Source organism: Nelumbo lutea, chromosome 3 (genome assembly GCF_056320005.1).
Source record: "Nelumbo lutea isolate HS-2025 chromosome 3, American lotus-T2T, whole genome shotgun sequence".
NCBI classification, from domain to species: domain Eukaryota; kingdom Viridiplantae; phylum Streptophyta; class Magnoliopsida; order Proteales; family Nelumbonaceae; genus Nelumbo; species Nelumbo lutea.
This window is the reverse complement of record NC_142686.1, coordinates 95710001-95731446: the sequence shown is the minus strand read 5'-3', so window position 1 is coordinate 95731446 and position 21446 is coordinate 95710001. Positions and strand designations below refer to the sequence as shown.

The 21446-nt window shown below is 38.0% G+C and overlaps 1 protein-coding gene across 1 annotated transcript; it reads right to left on the bottom strand.

Moving 5' to 3' along the window:
- Positions 1-12271: 12271 nt before the first annotated feature.
- On the bottom strand, positions 12272-13177 carry LOC148867001 (uncharacterized). The gene has a single exon (XM_088976448.1). It carries the CDS (start codon positions 13175-13177, stop codon positions 12272-12274), a length of 906 nt encoding a protein of 301 aa, XP_088832574.1.
- Positions 13178-21446: the final 8269 nt, after the last annotated feature.

Below are 21446 nucleotides of genomic sequence, written 5' to 3'. Positions count from 1 at the left end.
GGTGCAAAGCTAACTCTAGGTTGGACGGGCCGAGGATCTCGGACACACATCATGAGGCCTACGAAAGCTTGCCTATATAAAGGTTTCGCCTCCAGCCTCACAAGGTACGCACGATTTAGCTCTCGCATTCTATTACTTTCAAGCTATCAGCTCTCTCAAACCTCCATCGCTAATTTAAGCATCTGAGTGCCCACACTAGGTAAAGCACCCTGGAACACTCTGATTGCCTTGTCTTGCAGCTCAACCCGGCCACATCACTAGTCCGACGTCCGAATTGTACTCAAGCAGGGAGCGACCAGATCATGCATCATCAACCTATACTTTGGGGGTAGTGACAAATGGGTACCCTAAACTTTCAATTGTAACATTTGAGTACTCTGAACTCTCAAAAATAGATACTTAGGTTCATCCATTCGTATTCCGTCAATTAAACATTACATAATGCCAAAAATACCCTTCTCTTTTATTTCTGAGATCATTCTCAGGTAAACAAACATCTCCCCATTATGACGTTCTCACATGGACAATAAATAACATATTCAAAATTTTTGATGACTATATTCTCTGGTAATGATTTTATTTTGTAGAATGATTTCAAAAATACATGAAAAATGTATTTTTGACATTATGTAATGTTTAATTGACAGAATACTAACAGATGGACCCAAGTGTCTATTTTTGTAAGTTAAGGAAACTCAAGTATTGCAATTGAAAGTTCAAGGTGCTTATCTGTCACGGTGGCAATTGGGCGGGTTGAGTTGGGTTCAGTTTGGATTGAGATTCTACCCAATCTATCTAACCCGCCAACCCATTAATGACCCAATAGATAGAATTAAATGGATTGAGTTCAACCCAAACCCACCTGAACCCAATCCAACTCAACCCATTTAGATAAAATAATGAAAATTACACTAAAATAATAGATATTGCAGAAAATAAAATAGAAATTAAACAAAAACAAAAAGTGCATAAAATTAATAAAAATTACATAAAATTTTGAAAAAACAGAAATTGCAACTTTCATTTTGTCCTTTCTATACATGTGAAAAAACGGCATTGCAAAATAAATATAACAAAAATTATTGAAAAACACAGAAAATGAAGAAAAAATTGCAACCCACTTGAACCAATCCCTTTCGCAGATTTACCACCGATTACAGTCTTGATGCCGATAATAGAGCAAGATGAATTGCTTGATGCCAATTACAGGCTTGGTGGATGACAACCTCAATGAAGTTTCAAAAAAAAAAATGCAACCAAGACAACCGTCAATATGAAAAAGATGACATGATTTAGCCCAAGCCGGTGGTGTTGCCGCCTAAGAGAATGTGAGTGAGAGCAAAGAGTAGAGACCATGAATGTCGAGAAGCAGTGAAAACATTGAAGGGTCCTTTTCAAAAACGGGTTGCCCGGAACAACCCGCTTTTACACCTCTACTCTCTACTTAGAATTGGGGTTGTTTAAGCTTCGAATTAGGATTATTCAGAGAGAGAAGTCTAAATATCAAAAACTATTGGATTACCCATTGGATAACCATGACCCAACCCACCCAACCCATTAAATGTCCCATTATTCGGTTATCCAACCTACAGTGACCCGAGATTAAATGGTTACAACCCAATCCGTCAATTAATGGTTGGGTTGGGCGGGTTGGTGGATTGGGTTAAAAAACTGCCACTCCTATCTGTCACTACGCCGAAATTAAACCTGTTCATGGCCGGGTAGCCCAATGGCCCGGCCCGGCCCGGCCTGCACCCCGGTCGGGTTTGGTCATGTAATTAGGCCCGCGGGTCTGACGTCGGGCCTAACATAGTAAGCCCGATTGTGTTTTGAGCCGGACTCGGGATTTGTCAAAAAAGCCTGGCCCGACTCAGCATTATATATTTTATAAAATATATAATATGTATTTAATGTATTATATAAAATACATAAATAATATAATATTTATTAAAATATATATTTATAATTTAATATATATATATATGTATATATATTATTCTTTTCTTTATAATTTCTCTCTCTCTATTCAGCCGCTTCAATAATTGTAATAGTAACAGTATGAACTAAATTTTGGACTCAGGCCTAGGCCCAGGTTTCGGGCTTTTTATGAGGGCCGGGCTCGGGCCCAAGTTGTAGGACCGATGGTCAGACCAGGCTTGGGCTCGGGCCTTAAAAAAAATCTATTAATACAGAGTGAAAGCCCGGCCCGATCCATAAACAGGTATAGCCAAAATACAGGTACCTATCCGTAATTTACTCTAATAAATATCTTGTATTTGTTTTTGAAAATTTGTCAATCCATACATCTAAATACCTTTACCTTGATATGACACGAGATGAGAACATGAATTGCCATCTCTGGTATTAATTACGGGAACTTGGGCATGTGGGCGATTGTCTGAATTTGAATTCTAATTCAATCCCATTTAGTGTGGTCCTAATTCAACCTATTTATAACTGGATCAAATATAGATGAACTATTCAATCTATATATACATAATTAATTTATATTATATCTATTAATAAAGTTGATTTGAATGTTGTATTTTTACTTAGATTTTCACAAGTTAAAGTTTCATATAAATAATTCTCAATTAATTTTATCCATAAAATATAATATCAAAGTCCTATTTTGTTCATTTTTTTCATTTTTAGTTTAATTTATTTGTACCACTCAATATTCAATTGAAATCCAAGTTAAGATTGAATTCAACAGATTTTATGGACAAGCTTCGATTCAAGTTCAAATTTTTGGATATACCTATGTAGAATCCAATTTGATCCATTTGCAGCCCATTAAATGGGCGAAGAGTGGAGGTTCTCGAGGCCCATTTTTTGTGGTTTCCGTTTCTTTGTTTTAAACAAGTACAGGCAAAAGGAAATCAAGAGGATTCGACCAAATAAAGGTCCTTGAAAGATTACAAGCAAATTTAGCGATCAAATGTGCTGCTCCATTGCCTGCACAAGGCCTAAAGGAAATAACTGAAGATTGAAAATCTTTCAAAAGGTCACTGCAATAAGTGATGATGGGAAATAATCGCCAAGGGAAATCCGGACGGTCATTCAACAGGGCTTGGACTATCTTTTGAGCGTCACCTTCGATCCAAACATGAGAGATTTTTAACTCCTTGGCCATTTGAATTCCTTCTCTGAAAGCGCAGGCCTCTGAGAACTCTGGATCAGATAAGGGGGAGGTTCACCATTCTTCCAAATAAGAATTTACCTTTGTGGTCCCTCATAATGATCCCCAAACCCGATTAAGAGTTTACGTGTTTGTTGAAAACTTGAAAGAGGGTCTTCTTCACCTAAAAATGACAAATTCATTAAAACTTGTAGTATCTCACCAAGTAACCTAGTCCTCTTCCTTTTTAATCGTCCGTGGCTGAAACCAATGGTTTCCAAACAAATCTTGTTCAGGCAATAATAAGGTATACTGCATTCCACCATTTGCTCTGTTGTGAAGTCTCCGACTCATATCCCCAGACCCCATGTGAGTAGTAAAAGTTTCTATTTCCCGTTGGGGAAAAGCACCCTTAATTCGTAATTAATATGAATTGTTGTGTGTTTTACTTATTCCTTTAATTCAGTGAATTTAAGGACAACCAAGTGAAAATGAATTAGCTCTTTCATATTTAAGAGTATAATTCTATTAATATTTATAGATTACATAGTACAAGTATGATATGCCAATATACATGAAGTTGAAGAGATAAGATAGACTGTAGACTTAATAAGTAGTATTGATGAGCATTTGGTGAAAAGCACTAGAGGTAGTATAGGTATTTTTAAAATGATATGACAGGTCAGAAAAGAAATAAGTACTTAACAATAAGTCCAAAATTTATGCTTTTTGAATAAATATTTATTCTTAAGAATAAACACTTATTGGGGTTTATTTTCCAAATACAAATAAGTGTTTATTGATATAGTCCCGATCCAAAATAAGTACTTGTTCAAATAATCATAATAAACATGATAAATTAATAAAACCAAAAAATAAGTGACAAGATATCGTTTTATAGACAACTCATGCACATATTCTTTTCACGCCCAACCCATCAAGCAAAACATCCGATCAGCGCAACCCGCAGATTGGACCAAAGCAATTGAAGTTATGTAGATGAGAGGCCTTTGGTGAATTTGTTCCATAATTAAATTAAGGATGGAGACATATCTCACATTTAGTATTAGGTTGCACAAGTCCACAAACGAAGTGGAAGCCCACTTCTCTGTGTTTGGTGCGATTTATAAATATAGGATTTGATGCTAGATACTTAGAGTGCTCTTAATGCCCAATGTTATTACACCAAATTGTGGGTGGTAAATGTAGTGGAACTATTAATTCATGCAAGAGCTATTGTACCCAAAAATAAAAATTAGTAACTATTAATGTAGGCTCGAAATTTTAACTTTGTGTGGTCTAACAAGAATAGGTTGCTTTTACTCCAAAAGAATAAATTACATTCCAAATTATGGTTTTCAAAATCGCACCGGACCAGATGGTCGAACCAGAAAATCAGGCATTGGTTAAGTGATCGGTTTTGCTTTTCCCCAAAATCGGAAATTTGCCCAAAACTATTGATTTGTCAGCAAACCGCTGACCTGGGCAATTAATCATTTGAACCTTTCGAACGGTTTTGACTATTTTTTTTTTTATTTTTTTGTTAGAACAGGCTGATCATTCGGTTCGAACAATCAGATCGTTCGACCCGATAACCAGACCCCTAACCAATTCGATCTCCATGTCATTTTTAAAAGCCATCGTCCAAATAAAGCCTATATGCACCAGTTGAATGTTGATCATCTAGGAATCAACCACACCAAACTACATACTTACAACGAATACAATAGAAGGAATTTGTGGCCTCTGACCTTTTCGGTTCGTAGGTCATCAAATCCACCTTAGCTCATCCATCTCACTGAAACTCTTCATCTATTCCTCATCCACATCAAGTTGGATAGCATTACAAGCAATATTAATAAAAGCATCATGATTGAACTCCTGTATTGATAATAGTTTTTTTTTAAGCTTTGTATTGATAATAGATTATAACATAGTACAAATATGATCCATTAATATAGATGAAATTGAAGAGATAAGATACATTATACAACAAACTTAATGTAAAATATGTTAAATTAAGGCCCCATTCACTTTTCAGTAAGTTATTTATCCGAGTAAATGCAGTTATCTAGATAAATTTTTCCTGAAAAACACTTATTCAGGTAAGTGCATTTACCCATGTTCTTTTATTTCTCATGTAAATAAGGCAATGACCATTTTAGCCATAAAAATCCATTATTAAAAAGGGAATTTTTGTCTCATTCAAGTGTTTGCAACTTTCCCCCTAAGTGGAAAAGTTATTTACCCACCTAGGAGAAGTGATACCCAGAAAAATAAATTTTCCCTGGTCCCACATAATCTAAAAAAAGAATATGGGATTCTTGGTCAATGAGAACCAAAATCCCATTGACTAACTTTCCCCCCTCTCAAAATCCGAAAAAAGAACACCCCTTGAGTGATAAAACATCGGTTTACCAACAACTCATACACGTATCCTTTCACATTCCAATCGTGCCCAAGCTGTGTGATTTTTATTGTTCTTTCCTTTTTTTTTTTTTTTTGCAAAATAAAAAAGGATTCATTCAAGAATGATCAAGGATACATCCCCAACTTTTTCTTGTTGTATTTGTTGATACGAAATTTCAGTTGCAATCCAATACCCAATTGAACTGTTATGATGTAGTTGTGATGAAAACTATCTTTGCCAATGGACGAGTTATACTTTGTTTGGACTTTAGGCTGTGTTTGGTTGCAATGCAATTTTATTTGCACTAATACAAATGCATGGGAGTGCAAATGTAAAAAATGCAAATTCTCATTTAATTTTATTTTGGATTTTACTTTATACTACTTCATGTCTTAATTTACTTTATTTGTAATGCAACCAAACAAAATAAGTTAAAATTTGAAACAAAAATAGGTCAGAATTTACACTTAAATCATTTGCACTGCCATGATTTTGCATCAATGCAAATTTATGTGCATTAAAACCAAACACAGCCTTAATTTGTTCAAGTAACTACTATTTTTTATAAAAATTACGTAAAAACCCACTACAAGTATAGACCGGACTCGGGATTAACTCTTGCCAAAATTTGAATAGAAAACAATGTAAATCCAAGCCCAAAGCCCGCATGTGAACAGGTCTATTTCATAATCTAGTAATAATAAGGTATCATTGGCTTTTCAAAACAATGTTGTTAAGCACGGGATAAACAGATAACCACTTTGCTAACTGGGTCATCGGCCAAACAGTTCGATTATCCGGTTCAACCATCTGATTTATACAAATAAAAATATACTATTTAAAATATTAAAAAATAAACATGGTTTTTGATATTGTCTTTCAACGCTGTTTTATATCAAAATAAGCTTAAAACACTAAATATTAGATTAGATGGGTATGATACATTAACACATGCAAATTGACTATGTTTGAAAAAAAAAAAAAACATTTCCAAAAACCGTGCAACCAAAAAACTGTTTTCACTGCCAATTCCTAGAACCATCCGGCCTGGTCTGAGTGTAACAACATTGGTCCAAAATAACAAGGCAGTAATTGAATTAAAATAATCTACCTTATACAATTGAAAGTTTGAAAGCCATTTGGACATTAAAATTTCTGCCTCGGGAAATCTCTTAAATGGGACTAAGGTTGTCCATGGATTGGATTCCGAAACGATCCAATCCGAGTCCAATTCAATTAAATCACGTTTGAACAAGATTATTGGATTGATTTGGATATCTAAGTGGCCATTCGATGGATCAAATACAACAACAAAAAGCTTTGGATTGGATTGTAATTGAAGAGAAATGCTTCGATTTGGATCAAAATCCAATCCATGGACAGCCCTAAATGCTTCCATTACTCACAGAAGACTTTTGTCGATGACTGGAGTTCTGAATGAAAGGAGAGCAGTCATAATAATGACAATGAGCCCCTTATTTCTGCAACTACAAGACCTATAAATGGGCCAGAGTAAGCAAAGAACAATAAAAACTGTTCCAACACAGTCCTAAGGCATCGTTTGGTTGCAGGAATAGGGGTCTGGAATAGAAATCGGAATGGTCTATTTTAATTCTAACAGTTTGGTTGAACGAAATCAGAATCCCATTCCTATTTTTGTTGGAATGGCATTCCCCTATTTGAGGGAATGACCATTCCCTGCCCCTCCCTTGGGAATGAAATCTCATTCCTATTTATTTCAATTCTCATTCCTATGGGAATAGCCAAATAGATTATTCTGATTCTGATTTCAAAGAATTTCGGTTCCGATTCCTGTGCTAATTCTGACTGCAAACTAAATGGACCCTAACATAACCTGTGTCCACGCATCTCATCATGAGACTGGAACCCACCCGTATAAGTGATGAGTTCTCGGAGGTCCCTTAGCTCCCGCCGCCTACAAAGAGGAGGAAAAGATGGAGTTCTCGCAGGTCTCTCAGCTCCCGCCACCTACAAAGAGGAGGAAAAGATGAAATTCTCGCAGGTCCCTCATCTCCCGCAGCCTACAAAGGAAAGAAGACCGCCTCATGCTGAGGGCAGTCGGATTGCGCCGCACCAGGGAGCTCCAACATTCTCTAAGGCATCGACCGCCTAGTAGGGAGTTCGCCACCAAGGCAGTTCGCCCCCAGGCAGTTCGCCACCAAGGCAGTTCGCCCCAAGGCAGTTCGCCCCCAGGAAATTTGCCACCAAGGCAATTCGCCACCAAGCAGTTCGCCACCAAGGCAGTTCGCCCCAAGGCAGTTCGCCCCCAGGAAATTCGCCACCAAGGCAGTTCGCCACCAAGCAGTTCGCCCCCAGGCAGTTCGCCCCCACGGAGTTCGCCACCAGGCAGTTCGCCCCCAGGCAGTTCGCCACCAAGGCAGTTCGCCCCCAGGCAGTTCACCACCAAGGCAGTTCGCCCCCAGGCAGTTCGCCACCAAGGCAGTTCGCCACCAAGTAGCTCGTCACTAAGGTACGCCACCACCGGGTCGAATAACGAGGTACTTTGCCAAAAAATTTTATTTTGGTACGTGGCCGAAAACGGTTACATCACTTAGGATGAATCATTAGGGATAAATCCGGTAGATTTCAAGTAGCCATAGCAGCCTATATATTGGATATACAACAGCCCCTGTCGCAGAAGCAGAAGCAGCAGTTAACATCCGAGTTACCCATTGGATATATTACTCACACATGGTTACGGGAGGTGATTCAAAGATAATAGTGGAATACTAAGAAATCAGCATAAACCCATGTCATGGGACATGAAACTCTCCACCATGAAAACCAGGCAACTCCTCCAACTTTGAAGCTGTCATCATCGAGTTGAGAACTGAGAAGCGTCAAGTCAAGGCAATATTTGTGAATTTCGAATTGAGAGAGAGAGGCTCTCTGGTTGATTTCCGAGAAGTAGAAGAACGACAAGTCAACAAGACTGGTTTCTTTGCGGCTTCGTCTGCTCTTATTCTGATTTTTTTGGGCGATCGAATCTAGTGTTCTTATACTGTTTTCGGACTTCAGAGTAGAGTCATCGGTACAGGGTTCCTTAAATTCCAAACTCACTTGCCTTTCTTTCTCCCTCTTTGTCTGTCTGTTTGTCTCTTCTAGAGCAACTAGCGAGGGAAATTCAGAGCGAAGTTTTAATCATCTCAGAAGGGTTGCTCCGGAGAACACTGGGTTTGTGAACCAAGCTGACTAGCTCTAGTGGAAGTTAATTACAGACGGTTTATTGATTTGCTGTTGAAAATTGTGCAGGTTTCTCTTTGGTAATTTTATCTATTATCTTTTATTCTTCATGCATTTAATAATGCATATCTCTTCCTCTTGGTTCTGTTTTCTTTAATATTTGAATGAGACTTTGTTTTGTTATATGAACTGATTTGAGGCGTATCTCACCTATTACATTGTCGTTATACGTGACATAGTAAACGAAGGATAAGGGGATTTTGTCCCAGTATAATTAAACCTTTGCATCAGCTGCAAAGTTGGCTAAGTTATTAGCACAAGAATTGAGCTCTCAACTCGATGATGACAGCTTCAAAGTTGGAGGAGTTGCCTGGTTTTCATGGTGGAGAGTTTCATGTCCCATGACATGGGTTTATGCTGATTTCTTAGTATTCCACTATTAGCTTTGAATCACCTCCCGTAACCATGTGTGAGTAATAGATCCAATGGGTAACTCGGATGTTAACTGCTGCTTCTGCTTCTGCGACAGGGGCTGTTGTATATCCAATATATAGGCTGCTATGGCTACTTGAAATCTACCGGATTTATCCCTAATGATTCATCCCAAGTGATGTAACCGTTTTCGGCCACGTACCAAAATAAAATTTTTTGGCAAAGTACCTCGTTATTCGACCCGGTGGTGGCGTACCTTAGTGGCGAACTACCTGGGGGCGAACTGCCTTGGTGGCGAACTGCCTGGGGGCGAACTGCCTTAGTGGCGAACTGCTTGGGGGCGAACTGCCTTGGTGGCGAACTGCCTGGGGGCGAACTGCCTTGGTGGCGAACTGCCTGGGGGCGAACTGCCTGGTGGCGAACTCCCTGGGGGCGAATTGCCTGGGGGCGAATTGCCATGGGCGAACTGCCTGGTGGCGAACTCCCTGATGGCGAACTGCCTGGGGGCAAACTGCCTGGTGGTGAACTGCCTGGGGTCGAACTGCTTGGTGGCGAACTCCCTGGTGGCGAACTACCTGGTGGCGAACTGCCTTGGTGGCGAATTGCCTGGGGGCGAACTGCCTTGGGGCGAACTGCCTTGGTGGCGAACTGCCTGGGGGCGAACTGCCTGGTGGCGAACTCCCTGGTGGCGAACTGCCTAGGGGCGAACTGCCTTGGAGGCTAACTCCCTGGTGGCGAACTGCCTGGGGGCGAACTGCCTTGGTGGCGAACTCCCTACTAGGCGGTCGATGCCTTAGAGAATGTTGGAGCTCCCTGATGCGGCGCAATCCGACTGCCCTCAGCATGAGGCGGTCTTCTTTCCTTTGTAGGCTGCGGGAGATGAGGGACCTGCGAGAATTTCATCTTTTCCTCCTCTTTGTAGGTGGCGGGAGCTGAGAGACCTGCGAGAACTCCATCTTTTCCTCCTCTTTGTAGGTGGCGGGAGCTAAGGGACCTCCGAGAACTCCATTTTTTACTTTATCTATTATGCATGCATTCGATATTCAATTAGCATATCTACTATAAGTCTGGAACAAACAAACCAGCTAATGTATCAACTGCCAACTGGACCATTCATCAGTTAGTGGCCTCACCTCAAAAGCTACTTCATCTAATTCTAATTCAAAGATGGGGCTGCATCAATACATCTAACACTGATTTTTCAGGGTTAATGGTAGAGTGGTACGCCATATTTTTTAGCTTTTGTCCCTCTAACTAAAAATCCTAACTCCCCTGCTTACAACCCAACTTGATTGACCGGTATGGGATTAAAAACCCGTCAGTTAAGAGCCAAATGGCTCAATTGGTAAGGTCTTTGATAGGTTGATGCACAGATTTAGGTGTGGATTGGGCTCCCCTTCCCCCGCCCCACGGAAAAAACTTTAACTGTTGGGGGCCTACAGCCTATGCTGTTGAGAGGATTTCTAGGAATGCTGCGTTACCACGAGAATGGATAAATTAATAATTATATATTAATTTTATTTTATTAAAAAACAAAGCATAGGCATGAATAGGTGAACTGCCGAGAACGTGCCTAGCCCAAAAACTGTCTCAACAGCCTATGCTGTTGGGCCCGAACAGCCAAAATTAACCCCACCCCTGGTTGGTTTTAGAAGGCCAGGACATGTATGAAAATGAGGTGCCTTTATTATCATCACTTTTCTGTGAATGAGATTTTTATGGCTGTGGTTGATAAATTAGAGCTTTGAATTGAGCAAATTCAGATTTTCTATCCACAAGAACCTTACCACGCTTCACTAGTCACTACAGCTACATTAAGAACACCTCTTGTATTTATATGTTATACAGTTCATGAATATACAATTGTCCTGGCCGCACATCAAGAAAATCTACCATAGTTGTATTTATTATTTATATGAAAATATTTTCAATACAAGATGAGCCCATAATTGTGTTTATTATTCATTTGAAAACGTTCTTAATATAAGATGGGGTGTGGGTGTGACATTGATGTGAGGCGCGCTCAGTTCCGAGCAGATCCCAATTCATATTTTGCTGATCTATGTATTAATGTGTCATGCCCAGCCTGGCGGCTGAGCTGGGTTTTAAATACAGCCAGGCCTATTGATTGTATTATGTTATTTCCATGATTATGCAATACATATTCTACTATTTCGCTATGAATTCATACCGATTATATTGTTAAGAATCAACGTACTGTACTGCAGCTATCCGTCTATCCCCATCACACAGTATTTCTCTCAAACCAAAAAAAACAAAAAAAAAAAAAAAGGAAAAGAAGGGCAAGTTTAATGCAAATATTTTAATTCCCATTACAAAGTGATAAAAGTCCAAAAATCACATTTTATGCATTTATATTCGTCCGTAAATTGACATTAATTTCGAGTTGACATTTATTCCAAATGTACTTTAAACCTGATCGTAAAATTATACGGCCATTCTTCCAAAAAAAAATCAATTATATATTTTAACTATTAAATTATTGAATCCTTTAATATTTTAATATTTTTATCAATGGGCCCAGGTAAGAGGACCCAATAAACAGGTTGGGCCCTTACAAGTTTTCGATCTCAATACCGTACAATCCTAGGGTCAGGATCGATCATCGTTGAAGAATATAAATTGGGCCAGGAATGAAATTGAAACATCGGTTTCCACATGATTAGAATAAAAGATGATTGAAAAAAGCTACCACACATTCTTAGGTGGGACCTATACAATGTGGATGCTGATCATCCTTATATTCAGAATGGCGACGTATGGGCCATAGATCCCAAATGCCCCGGGGCCCACATATAACACACTCTTTCTTATTACTTGGTATTGGATGGAGATAAATACAAACTTATTTATAAATGATAAATCATTGACAAATGAAATTTGTAGTGCTACATTACATCAGCCGCTCATCATCATCATCCATCCCCACCCAGATATTGTGATCGTCCAACCTTATCCTTTACTGAGGGCCCACATCCTTAACCAAATTAACCAGTCCAACTCTTCCGCTTGGATCAATCTGGCCCAGGGATTGTACAAAACAGCCACATCATTGGCGGTGCTGGTTGTAATAGTGAAGCAACTTAGCAACGTGTCAACTCGCTGACTTGTCTCAATGGTGGCAATGACATTGGACCCACTGTCTTCGAAATCTTAACCGTCGAACTCGAATAATACGATGAACAAAGTGACTGAGCTGGCAACCCCAATGCATCATCCATCGTTCGATTGTGCCATGGGTCCTGCATGGCTTGGTTTAGCCGTCCGATGAACCCATTCCTGATTCCCTCACAATAATTCAAGAAGTTTGCCACGGCAGTACTATCCTTATCATCCCAACAAGTAGAGTTCGACTCCGGCAACCGTAAGCCGTTGTCAGAATCCGGAAAGTGGGGGAACCCCGCAGAGATGCTGATATACTCGACCATGCCATCTAGAAGGGACGTCGGTGCACCCTTCTCTCCACCCCAAATCCAAAGACGAGCCATTCCACGTTGAACTGCCGACACCATCGCCTTCTCGACCTTTTCATCCTCCACTACAGACGGGCTAATATGAAGAACGAACTCGTCCTTCTCCTTAGACTCGACGACGACTGGGTGACTCATTTTCCGACTGGAGAACCGGATGACAACACGGTTAACCGGCTTCTTGGGGAAGCTGTCGTCGGGATAGAGAATCTTCTCGGCGAATTGACTTGTGTTAAGGACAATTCGAGTTATCTTGTCGTTTGAGACGAAGAAGAGTCCGAACCGACGGCCTGCGGGAGTATCGTCAGCTTCGTTGATGACGTTGACCTCGAAACCTTTGGAGGCTTCATAGTTTGCCCATATAGAGAGAAGTCCAATAAAGAAGAGTAAAAGAAGGCGGGATATGATTGGAGAGCTCGACGAGGTGTCGATGGCGGTCGTCGGAGTGGCAGTGGCGGCGGCGGTGGTGGTGGTGGTGGTGGCGGGGATGAAAGGCTCTAGGATGTGGGGGTCCTCCATGTAACACGCAGAGAAAGGCTGGAACTTGAACCCGAGGAACTTAATCTGGACTCGGCTTTAAATTCAATTCAACCAGGTCTCCAATCGCGCTTGGCACATGCATTGCACGTGCGAGACAGAGAGAGGGAGCAATATTAATTTTTATTTAATTTTGGTTAATAAAGAAAGCACATGGGATTGAGGTCCTTTGAGGACTTAATCAAGCGCTGAATTAAAGATTAAAACTTTTTAGAAAAAAATAAGATTAACGATAGTTAAAGGAATGAGTTTTGTCTTTTGTGGAATTTTTGTTGATTGTATTTTTAAATTTTGGACGAAAAGGGTAATTTTAAATTTTGGATCGGATCTGGCCCAATACTTTAGGCTTGGCCCCAGTCATACTCGTATAGGCTGAAAAGTTTCAGAAAATTTATTATACCATCCCTCCATTTGAGTTCGGCATGGTCTACACATATTAATACATGTTATTTATACATAATTTGTTTTGAATAGGATTATTTATACATAAATGTGTATATTATTTTATATTATATGTTATACTTATAATGTATAAAATATAATTCATATTATATATAATATAGATGCTATATATGTATTATATGAGGTTTAATATAGGTCATGTTTAGGAGTGCTTATTTCAAACAAATGTTTATTTGGGCAGGGATACCATTAAGAAATTATTGGTGTTTGGGAAATAAGTCTGAAATAAGTGCTTATTTTAAAATAAGGGTTTATTTTTAAGTCTAAATTGCCAATTTTTTTCAACTGTTTGTATAATAAGCATTTATTCAAATTTTTACTCCCAAAATTATCCATGAAAAATAATTTTATGAAAGCACTTTCATAAAAGTACTTTAACATGAAAGTAGTTTCAAGAAAGCACTTTTATTAAAGCACTTTTACGAAAGTACTTTCATAAAGTACTTTTATGAATGTATTTTTTATAAAAGTACTCTTATGAAAATACTTTTATAAAAGCACTTTTATAAAAGTACTTCTACAAAAATACTTTTATGAAAGCACTTTTGCGAAAATAGTTTTATAAAAGCACTTTTATGAAAAAACTTTTATAAAAGTACTTTTACAGAAGTACTTTTGTAAAAGCATTTTTATGAAAACACTATAAAAGCACTTTTACGGAAGTAATTTTATAAAATCACTTATAAAAGTAATTTTATGGAAATACTTTTATGAAAACACTTTTTTATTCTTTCACTTTTGAGTGGATGTTTTGAAAATTTAAAAGAAAATGAATGACAAAAGTCACAATTGCTTATTTAAGTGATTAATGAAAAAAAAAAAAAAAAACCACCAAACATCCAAGATGAAATGAGTACTTACTTTTTAAAATAAACACTTGAAAAAACTGAATCCCAAATACAAATAAATATTTATTTAAATAAACACTTATTTTTAACATAAACACTCGCAAACATGGCGATAGAATCATTATCTAAAATTCTCCTTCGTAAACACTCGCCAACTTTTTTAAAACGTTGGCCCCAGTCACATATTTACTCGTAAAGGCTGAACAGCTTTTGCAAATTAATTATACCATCCCTCCATTTGAGTTTGCCATAAACCAAAATTGTACAATAATGAAACCTATTAGAATAAGTGCTAAAGCCCGGCGGGGCCCATGATCACCCTAGTGTGTTCCTATGTGAGTGGGCCCATGACAAACACCGACTTAGAATAAGTGGTGGGACCCACCTGGTCACTTGTATTAATTAATCCACATGCATTATAATTTATTATTAATTAATCAGTTTTTAATATTCATTCAATGAATAATATTTTGCTTCTAATTAATGTCTTCAATTGTCCACTTGGATTTTAAAACAGGTTGTCTTAGTCTAATGTATATGCTATATTCTAGAATGGAGTTGTCCACGTCAGATTCCTCATATTGATTCTCAACTCCTTTAGAATTTTTGTGTTTTTCTTTAAATTTTAAAACAAAAAAAATAAATATGAAATTATTTAAGCTCACATACAACCAATTCAATTAAGAAACTAAGGGGTCTTGTTTTTGCTTTCATTTGTTTTTGAAATCACTGTAGAAGTTAAGAAAAAAACATGTTATTAAACTGTCTTATTTTCAAAGAAAAAATAAATAAATTGGTTTTATTTCAAAAAATAACACATATTTTTGGAACCAACGAAATATCGATTTTGAAAACAAAACAAATTTTTTAATATAAAAAATATATGATTTATGGAACATAATAATAAATAATCAGATAAAAACATGTTTTTAAAACCAGATTCAACAACCTATTTTTAGTTCAAATTTTTAAAAAACAAAAGTATTAAAACGCACAACCAAGAACATGCTTTTTATATTTTTATTTTAAGAAACAAAAAACAATCTATTATTAAACAAGATAGTATTGATTTATTTTTGGAATCTAGAAAGAAAAACAATTCATGAACGCCATCTAAATCTTCTAATCTTTTGCTCAATCCAGCATTGCTTTCATGTTGAATGTTGACTTGTTGGGCTTGTGAGGTAAAGCATTTGTTCTTTCCCTTTTGGTGAAAAAAAAAATGTAGTAAGCATTTCTTAAGTCGTTCACGACTGAACAACCATCCATGGCTGGCGGTGGGCCCAAATAACTGGAGGAGAGAAAAGCAGAGATTGGATGTTCTGCCAATGAAAACTTTGCCTACGTCTACCCATATAGCATTGCAATCACACAGAGAATATTTCATTCTCTTACATATATTATGCACAGAAGATATTTTCAATACACAGAAATAATGTGTCATATGTAGAAATGAACAACAAAGTTCTTATAGACAAGAGATCCTAAATAGAACAAGGGGCGACAAGCCAATGTGAGATGATATACTACTCACAGAGGGCGCCTCACATCAACCTCACATGCACATCCTACCATGTATTAGGAACATCTCCCCTCCTTAAAAATTGTTATTAATAGGAGATGTTCCCATGCCTGTGACGCGCCCCGAGGAACAAATCCCGTTCCAATGCACAAAGTCTAATTTGAAAATCTTTTTCTTCCCGTCAGCAGCCAGCCACATTTCTTGTCGTCAGCGTCACGCATTCTATCAATAATTAGCTTAGCTACAAGAATGAGTCTGACTTCCCATAAATATCTTTAATTGCATGTTGAGCCACTTCATTTTAGCTGTATTTTGACATTTTGTTATCATTTATGAGAAGTGGTGTCAATTCACAGTGGAGTGCTGCATGGATCGAGCTCAGTTTCGACGTCGTTTCAATTCTTAGTTTTAGCTGACATTTTTGGTCTTGCTTCTTCTCCTGTTGTATAAACTTCCTCATTTTATAAAAAAAAAAAAAGTGAGTTCAGCGCCATATAGGCATTTCTTCAATAGAATTTGCAATGGTTTTGATTAATCAAATAAACATTTGTCTCATTTTGTATGTCCAACATTAAGGTGTTTTTTGCATTATTTATCTTGCTGCTCAATGATGTCTAATGGTGTCTGACCGTTGAAAAACATCAAAAAATATTTTTAACCATTTTTCTCCTTTTTCAAGATGAATATCACACAATGTTCAAGGAAAAATCCCGATAGGTATTCTATACTTTAGCCAAGTGTCAATTTAGTACCTAAATTTTAAAACGTGACAATCTAGTACCCAAATTTTCATTTTGTGACAATCTATTACGTGGCGTTAATCAATCGTTAGTGATGCAAAAAGATAAAAATGTCCTTCAATCTACCATCTCCCCTGCCTTCAGCTGCAGAGGCTCGTTCTCTCCAATAACAAATTCTCTAGCAAGATTCCTGACGGAATTTGGCCCAACTGATCAACTAGTACCCAACAAATTCTCTGATAACAACTTGGTTCAACTTGATTTATCGTCAAACAAATTCAACAGATCGATCAGCTGATCTCAAAACATCCGACGAGATCCCAAGATCACTTGGCAGATTGCCGATGACTGTAAGCATCAATTTCAGGCATAATAACCTCAGCAGACAAATCCCTCAAACCGATAGTAAGATCACTTGGTAGACTGCCGCTGACGATATCTGATACTAATTCAAAGAAAGGGATAAAACCATGTTTGATAAATATTAATCGTTGTTGCAGATGCCGCTGAAGTTATCTTCATCTCTCGCCTCTCATCTTCTCCCTCACTTTCTTTCTCCATCCACTCTGTCGATGATGAGGATCAAAAAGCGATGACCAGCACCACCGTCTCCTCATCCTCCACCGCTCTCGTCATCGTCGTTGTCCCCTCCTCAGCTTACACCAGTAGCACTAGATCTAACCTCTTCCATGCCCCAACCACCACCACCTTCCCTTGTACCATTTTCAGAACCAAAACGGTCATTGCACCCTCACTTTGATCTTCCCCTTGTAGAAGACAACCACCACCACATCCGTCCACCCTCCGATTCAGCACCCAGCCCACCCCGCCGTCGACCCAAGCGGGAGGATCAACAATGCTCCAATCTGCAGCTCACCATGACTAAAAGAACCGACAGCTGGATTTGCTCAAGCACTGAGATAGATGAATCCCACCACTCATCTCATTAGCTCGATTGCTAGTCCTACTTCTACCCAGGTGAAGGCTAAAGATTAGTCAAATCATTTCTCTGTTTTTTCCATTTTTCTCATTCATTATTTCTCCTTGTCATCATCATCATCATCATCATCATCATCATCATCATCATCATCATCATCATCTTCTTCTTCTTCTTCTTCTTCTTCTTCTTCTTCTTCTCTCTCTCTCTCTCTCTCTTCTTTTTTTCCTTCAAATTTCATTCAAAAACTGCACCAGCTTTTCGATGACACCGGTGATCTAAACCGGCCCCCTTTTTTACCGATACTCACCCTGATGCACATTAGTTTATTCTCCCCTCTCGTTCTTTTATTTCCTTTTTCTTTCATGTCTTGGTGCAACGATTTTATTGTGCACCCAGACCCCATTTTCTTTGTCTCCTCTTGCAAGACTCCCAAGTCGGAGAAGAAGAAGTTGACGACGACAAGAGATTTGCTACTATGACTAATCGGAGGTAAACCGGTCAAAACGTCTTCTTGAGAAAGAAGATGATGAACAATGTGTTTGGGCTCTGTTTCATTTTCTTGATAAAGAAGATGAATAATGCCCAAGGGTAATTTTGACATTTTTAAAATTCTTAAATCGCACATGAGGTCATGTGATATACATAACTGATGGTCTATTAACGATAGGTACTAGATTGTTGTAGAATGAAAGTTCGGGTACTAGATTGTCGTGTTTTAAAGTTTGGGTACTAAATTGGCACTCGGCCTAAAGTACAAGGTACCTATCAGGAATTTTCCCAAATGTTTATTGTATATACCCCAAGGGAACTAAACAGCCCTAAATTCATTGCATGGTCTACAATAATGGTGTAGAGCTTGTGGAGTGGTTTGGAACGTTATCTTGGGCTCATTTAGACCCATTTTTGTTGGGTTGGGTCAAATAGAAACCTATCCTGGACGGTTGAATCAACTAATACCTATAATCGGGGTTTTAAAAACTGACCCAGAAACGGAACCGTTGTGGCCACCAATTTTCGGGTCAACAATTCGTTCCTCCGAGTCGAACTGTTCAGGTGGCTTGATTAGACTTGAATATTAATGCTTCATTACTTCTAGTGTTTTATAAGAAAAGAAAGATAGATATGTGATTGTCTGTTGAAAGAAAGAAAAGAAGGAAAGAAAGAAAGGAGAGAAAGGAAAGAAAGGAGAGAAAGGAAAGAAAGGAAGGAATAAAGGAATTGAGGGAAGGAGGGAAGAAGGAGGAGGAGGAGGAAACGCTGACGATGACAAGGTTCACCGGTGATGGCAACGACGACAACAAAAACACAATGACAAGTGGCAGCCTTTGTATCTGTCTCTAATCTCATATATGAGAACTGAGATCTCAATTCTAAGATATGAGATTTGATTTCTCTTCTCCAATCTCTCTCTCTAAGATCCCGGTGATCTAAGATCTAAGATCATATTGTCTATCCCTCCACATCTCTCAATCTCCTCTGCTTCCTTATTAATCGTGAACCATTGTTTAGGTCAAACAGGTTGATGGTTCGATCGCCCAGGTCAACAATTCTCTAACCAAGTCAACAGTTTTTAGACCAGGAATGGGTTAAGGATGAAATAGAACCGATTGCCTGGATGGTTCCTGAGCCAAATGGTCCAACCGCTTAAGCTAATGACGATTTGAAAACACTACTATAATATTATGAAACCTAGCTTGGGAGACAGACTTTGTTGAGCCTTACCGAATTGGGATCTGCTCCTCATAGAGTCCTCCTCACACTAACCTCATAGCCACATCCTATCGTGTATTGAGAACATCTGATGTTTCCGATGTGCAACTAGAATATGCTTTGAGGTCGGTGTGAGGAGCAGATCCAGACTCAGCCGTACCCCAATAAGAGTAGCCGATTTAATAGTTCTCCCATTCTAGCTTATTCCAATTCCCATTTTGATTCCAATTGCACCAAACAAACCATGGGAATAGACCATTCTAAATCCAATTCCAAAAGATTTTGATTCCAATTCCAACTACGAACCAAATGGACCCTTAATTAATAGTTTTAATTCTGTAAAGTTTAGTTTTTAAACCTCGGTCTTGGACATTAGGGGCTCATATTGTTTCTCAAAAAGCGAAGATTTTTTATACTATGATTACTTGGTGGGATTTGGCTCTAGAATGGTTGTAGCTTCATGCTTGTAATTTTCTTTCATTGTTAAGTTTTATTTGCCTATCAAAAAACAAAATTAACAGATATGTTTACTTAATAATGGGTATAATAAGAAGAAGTAAACATAAATATCATAAATTATTTAGCAAATTAAGCAAATCTAAGTGTGACAAACCAAATCTATACTATTATAAAATAGAAACTTTCATTGGTTTTAGTGTAAGTCATAAAATTAAATTTGACAACATGATAGTTTATATAAAGATGAAGGTAGTTCATAAAGCCAGGTTTAAACCACTAATTCACAAAAAAAAAAAAAGAAATGATCACTTATGCTAAAATGTGGACACAAAAAAACTTAATAGCAGGTGGAATTAGTGTTTCACACTCTTGACTTTGAGGCGTTGGAAAGTCTAGCAATTTCATGCTTTTAGCTCAACATTTTCACGTAACAAATTTCCATGGATTTATCCAACAATTTAGATTTCAATGAATAAAACTAACAATCAACAAACTTTACATCTTCAATATGCACCCCAAACACTTGTTTGATTATTATCAACACCCAATTTTTTTCTTGAGCCCTTATCTAACTCACTTCCCACATTCTGGATGCCCGATCAAACCTCACTAATCTCTTGAAACAGTGCCAAAACCCCCAAGAAAGTAGATCTTGGCTCAAATACCCTTAAATCCACCATTCGATTTACAAGAATTCCTCCCAGTGATCACGATTTTGCCACATCACCATGCTTATCCCCTGATTAGACTCCATCAAGTGGAACAAAACATTTAAACATCCAATCACACCAAATTTTAGCCCTGAACTCCTTGATTTTGCTACTCATCCATTAAAGACACCTCTTCAACGCATTTAATAATATGATACTTCTCGAGCCCAAAACCCAAAAATCCATACATCCTTTATGTGATCAAATCTCCCAACAGTATCATAATTCAAATTCATACCACTTTACCAAATTTCAACCCAAAATCCCTCAATTCAACCCTCCATCAAGCCAAGATTCTATTTAAAAAAAGTTCATTGATTAAGAGCAACCCAATCGTAGATCTCCATCATCGAAGATTTATCTAACTAATTTGACCACACCACCATGTTTAGAAACCAAAAAATTCCCAACACATCAAATTTCATGACCATACTTTACCGTTTGACTATTAAATAAGTAAGATTCCATTCTAGACCTTTTCGTTAATTGATAAACCATAAACTAAGACCTGATCGATTCAAATATGCCAATCCACAACATTGATCAAAGGTTCATCATTTCCATCAAAGCCATGACAACCCAAATGGATACTCACCAAATTTCATCTCAAAATTCCCTTGCTTGACCCTCTATCGAGTTAAGATTCTATTTCAGCAAATCTCATTGATTAAGAGCATACCAGCCATAGATCTCCTTCATCCAAGTTTTATTTTATCAATCAAACCCCCCACCACCATGTTCAAAGACCCAACCCATATATGTCGAATTTCGCAGCATAATTCTCCTGTTTGATTGTTAAACTAGAAAGATTTCATTTCAACATGTTAGATTAAATAGCCACATTAGTTGTCCCAATATGG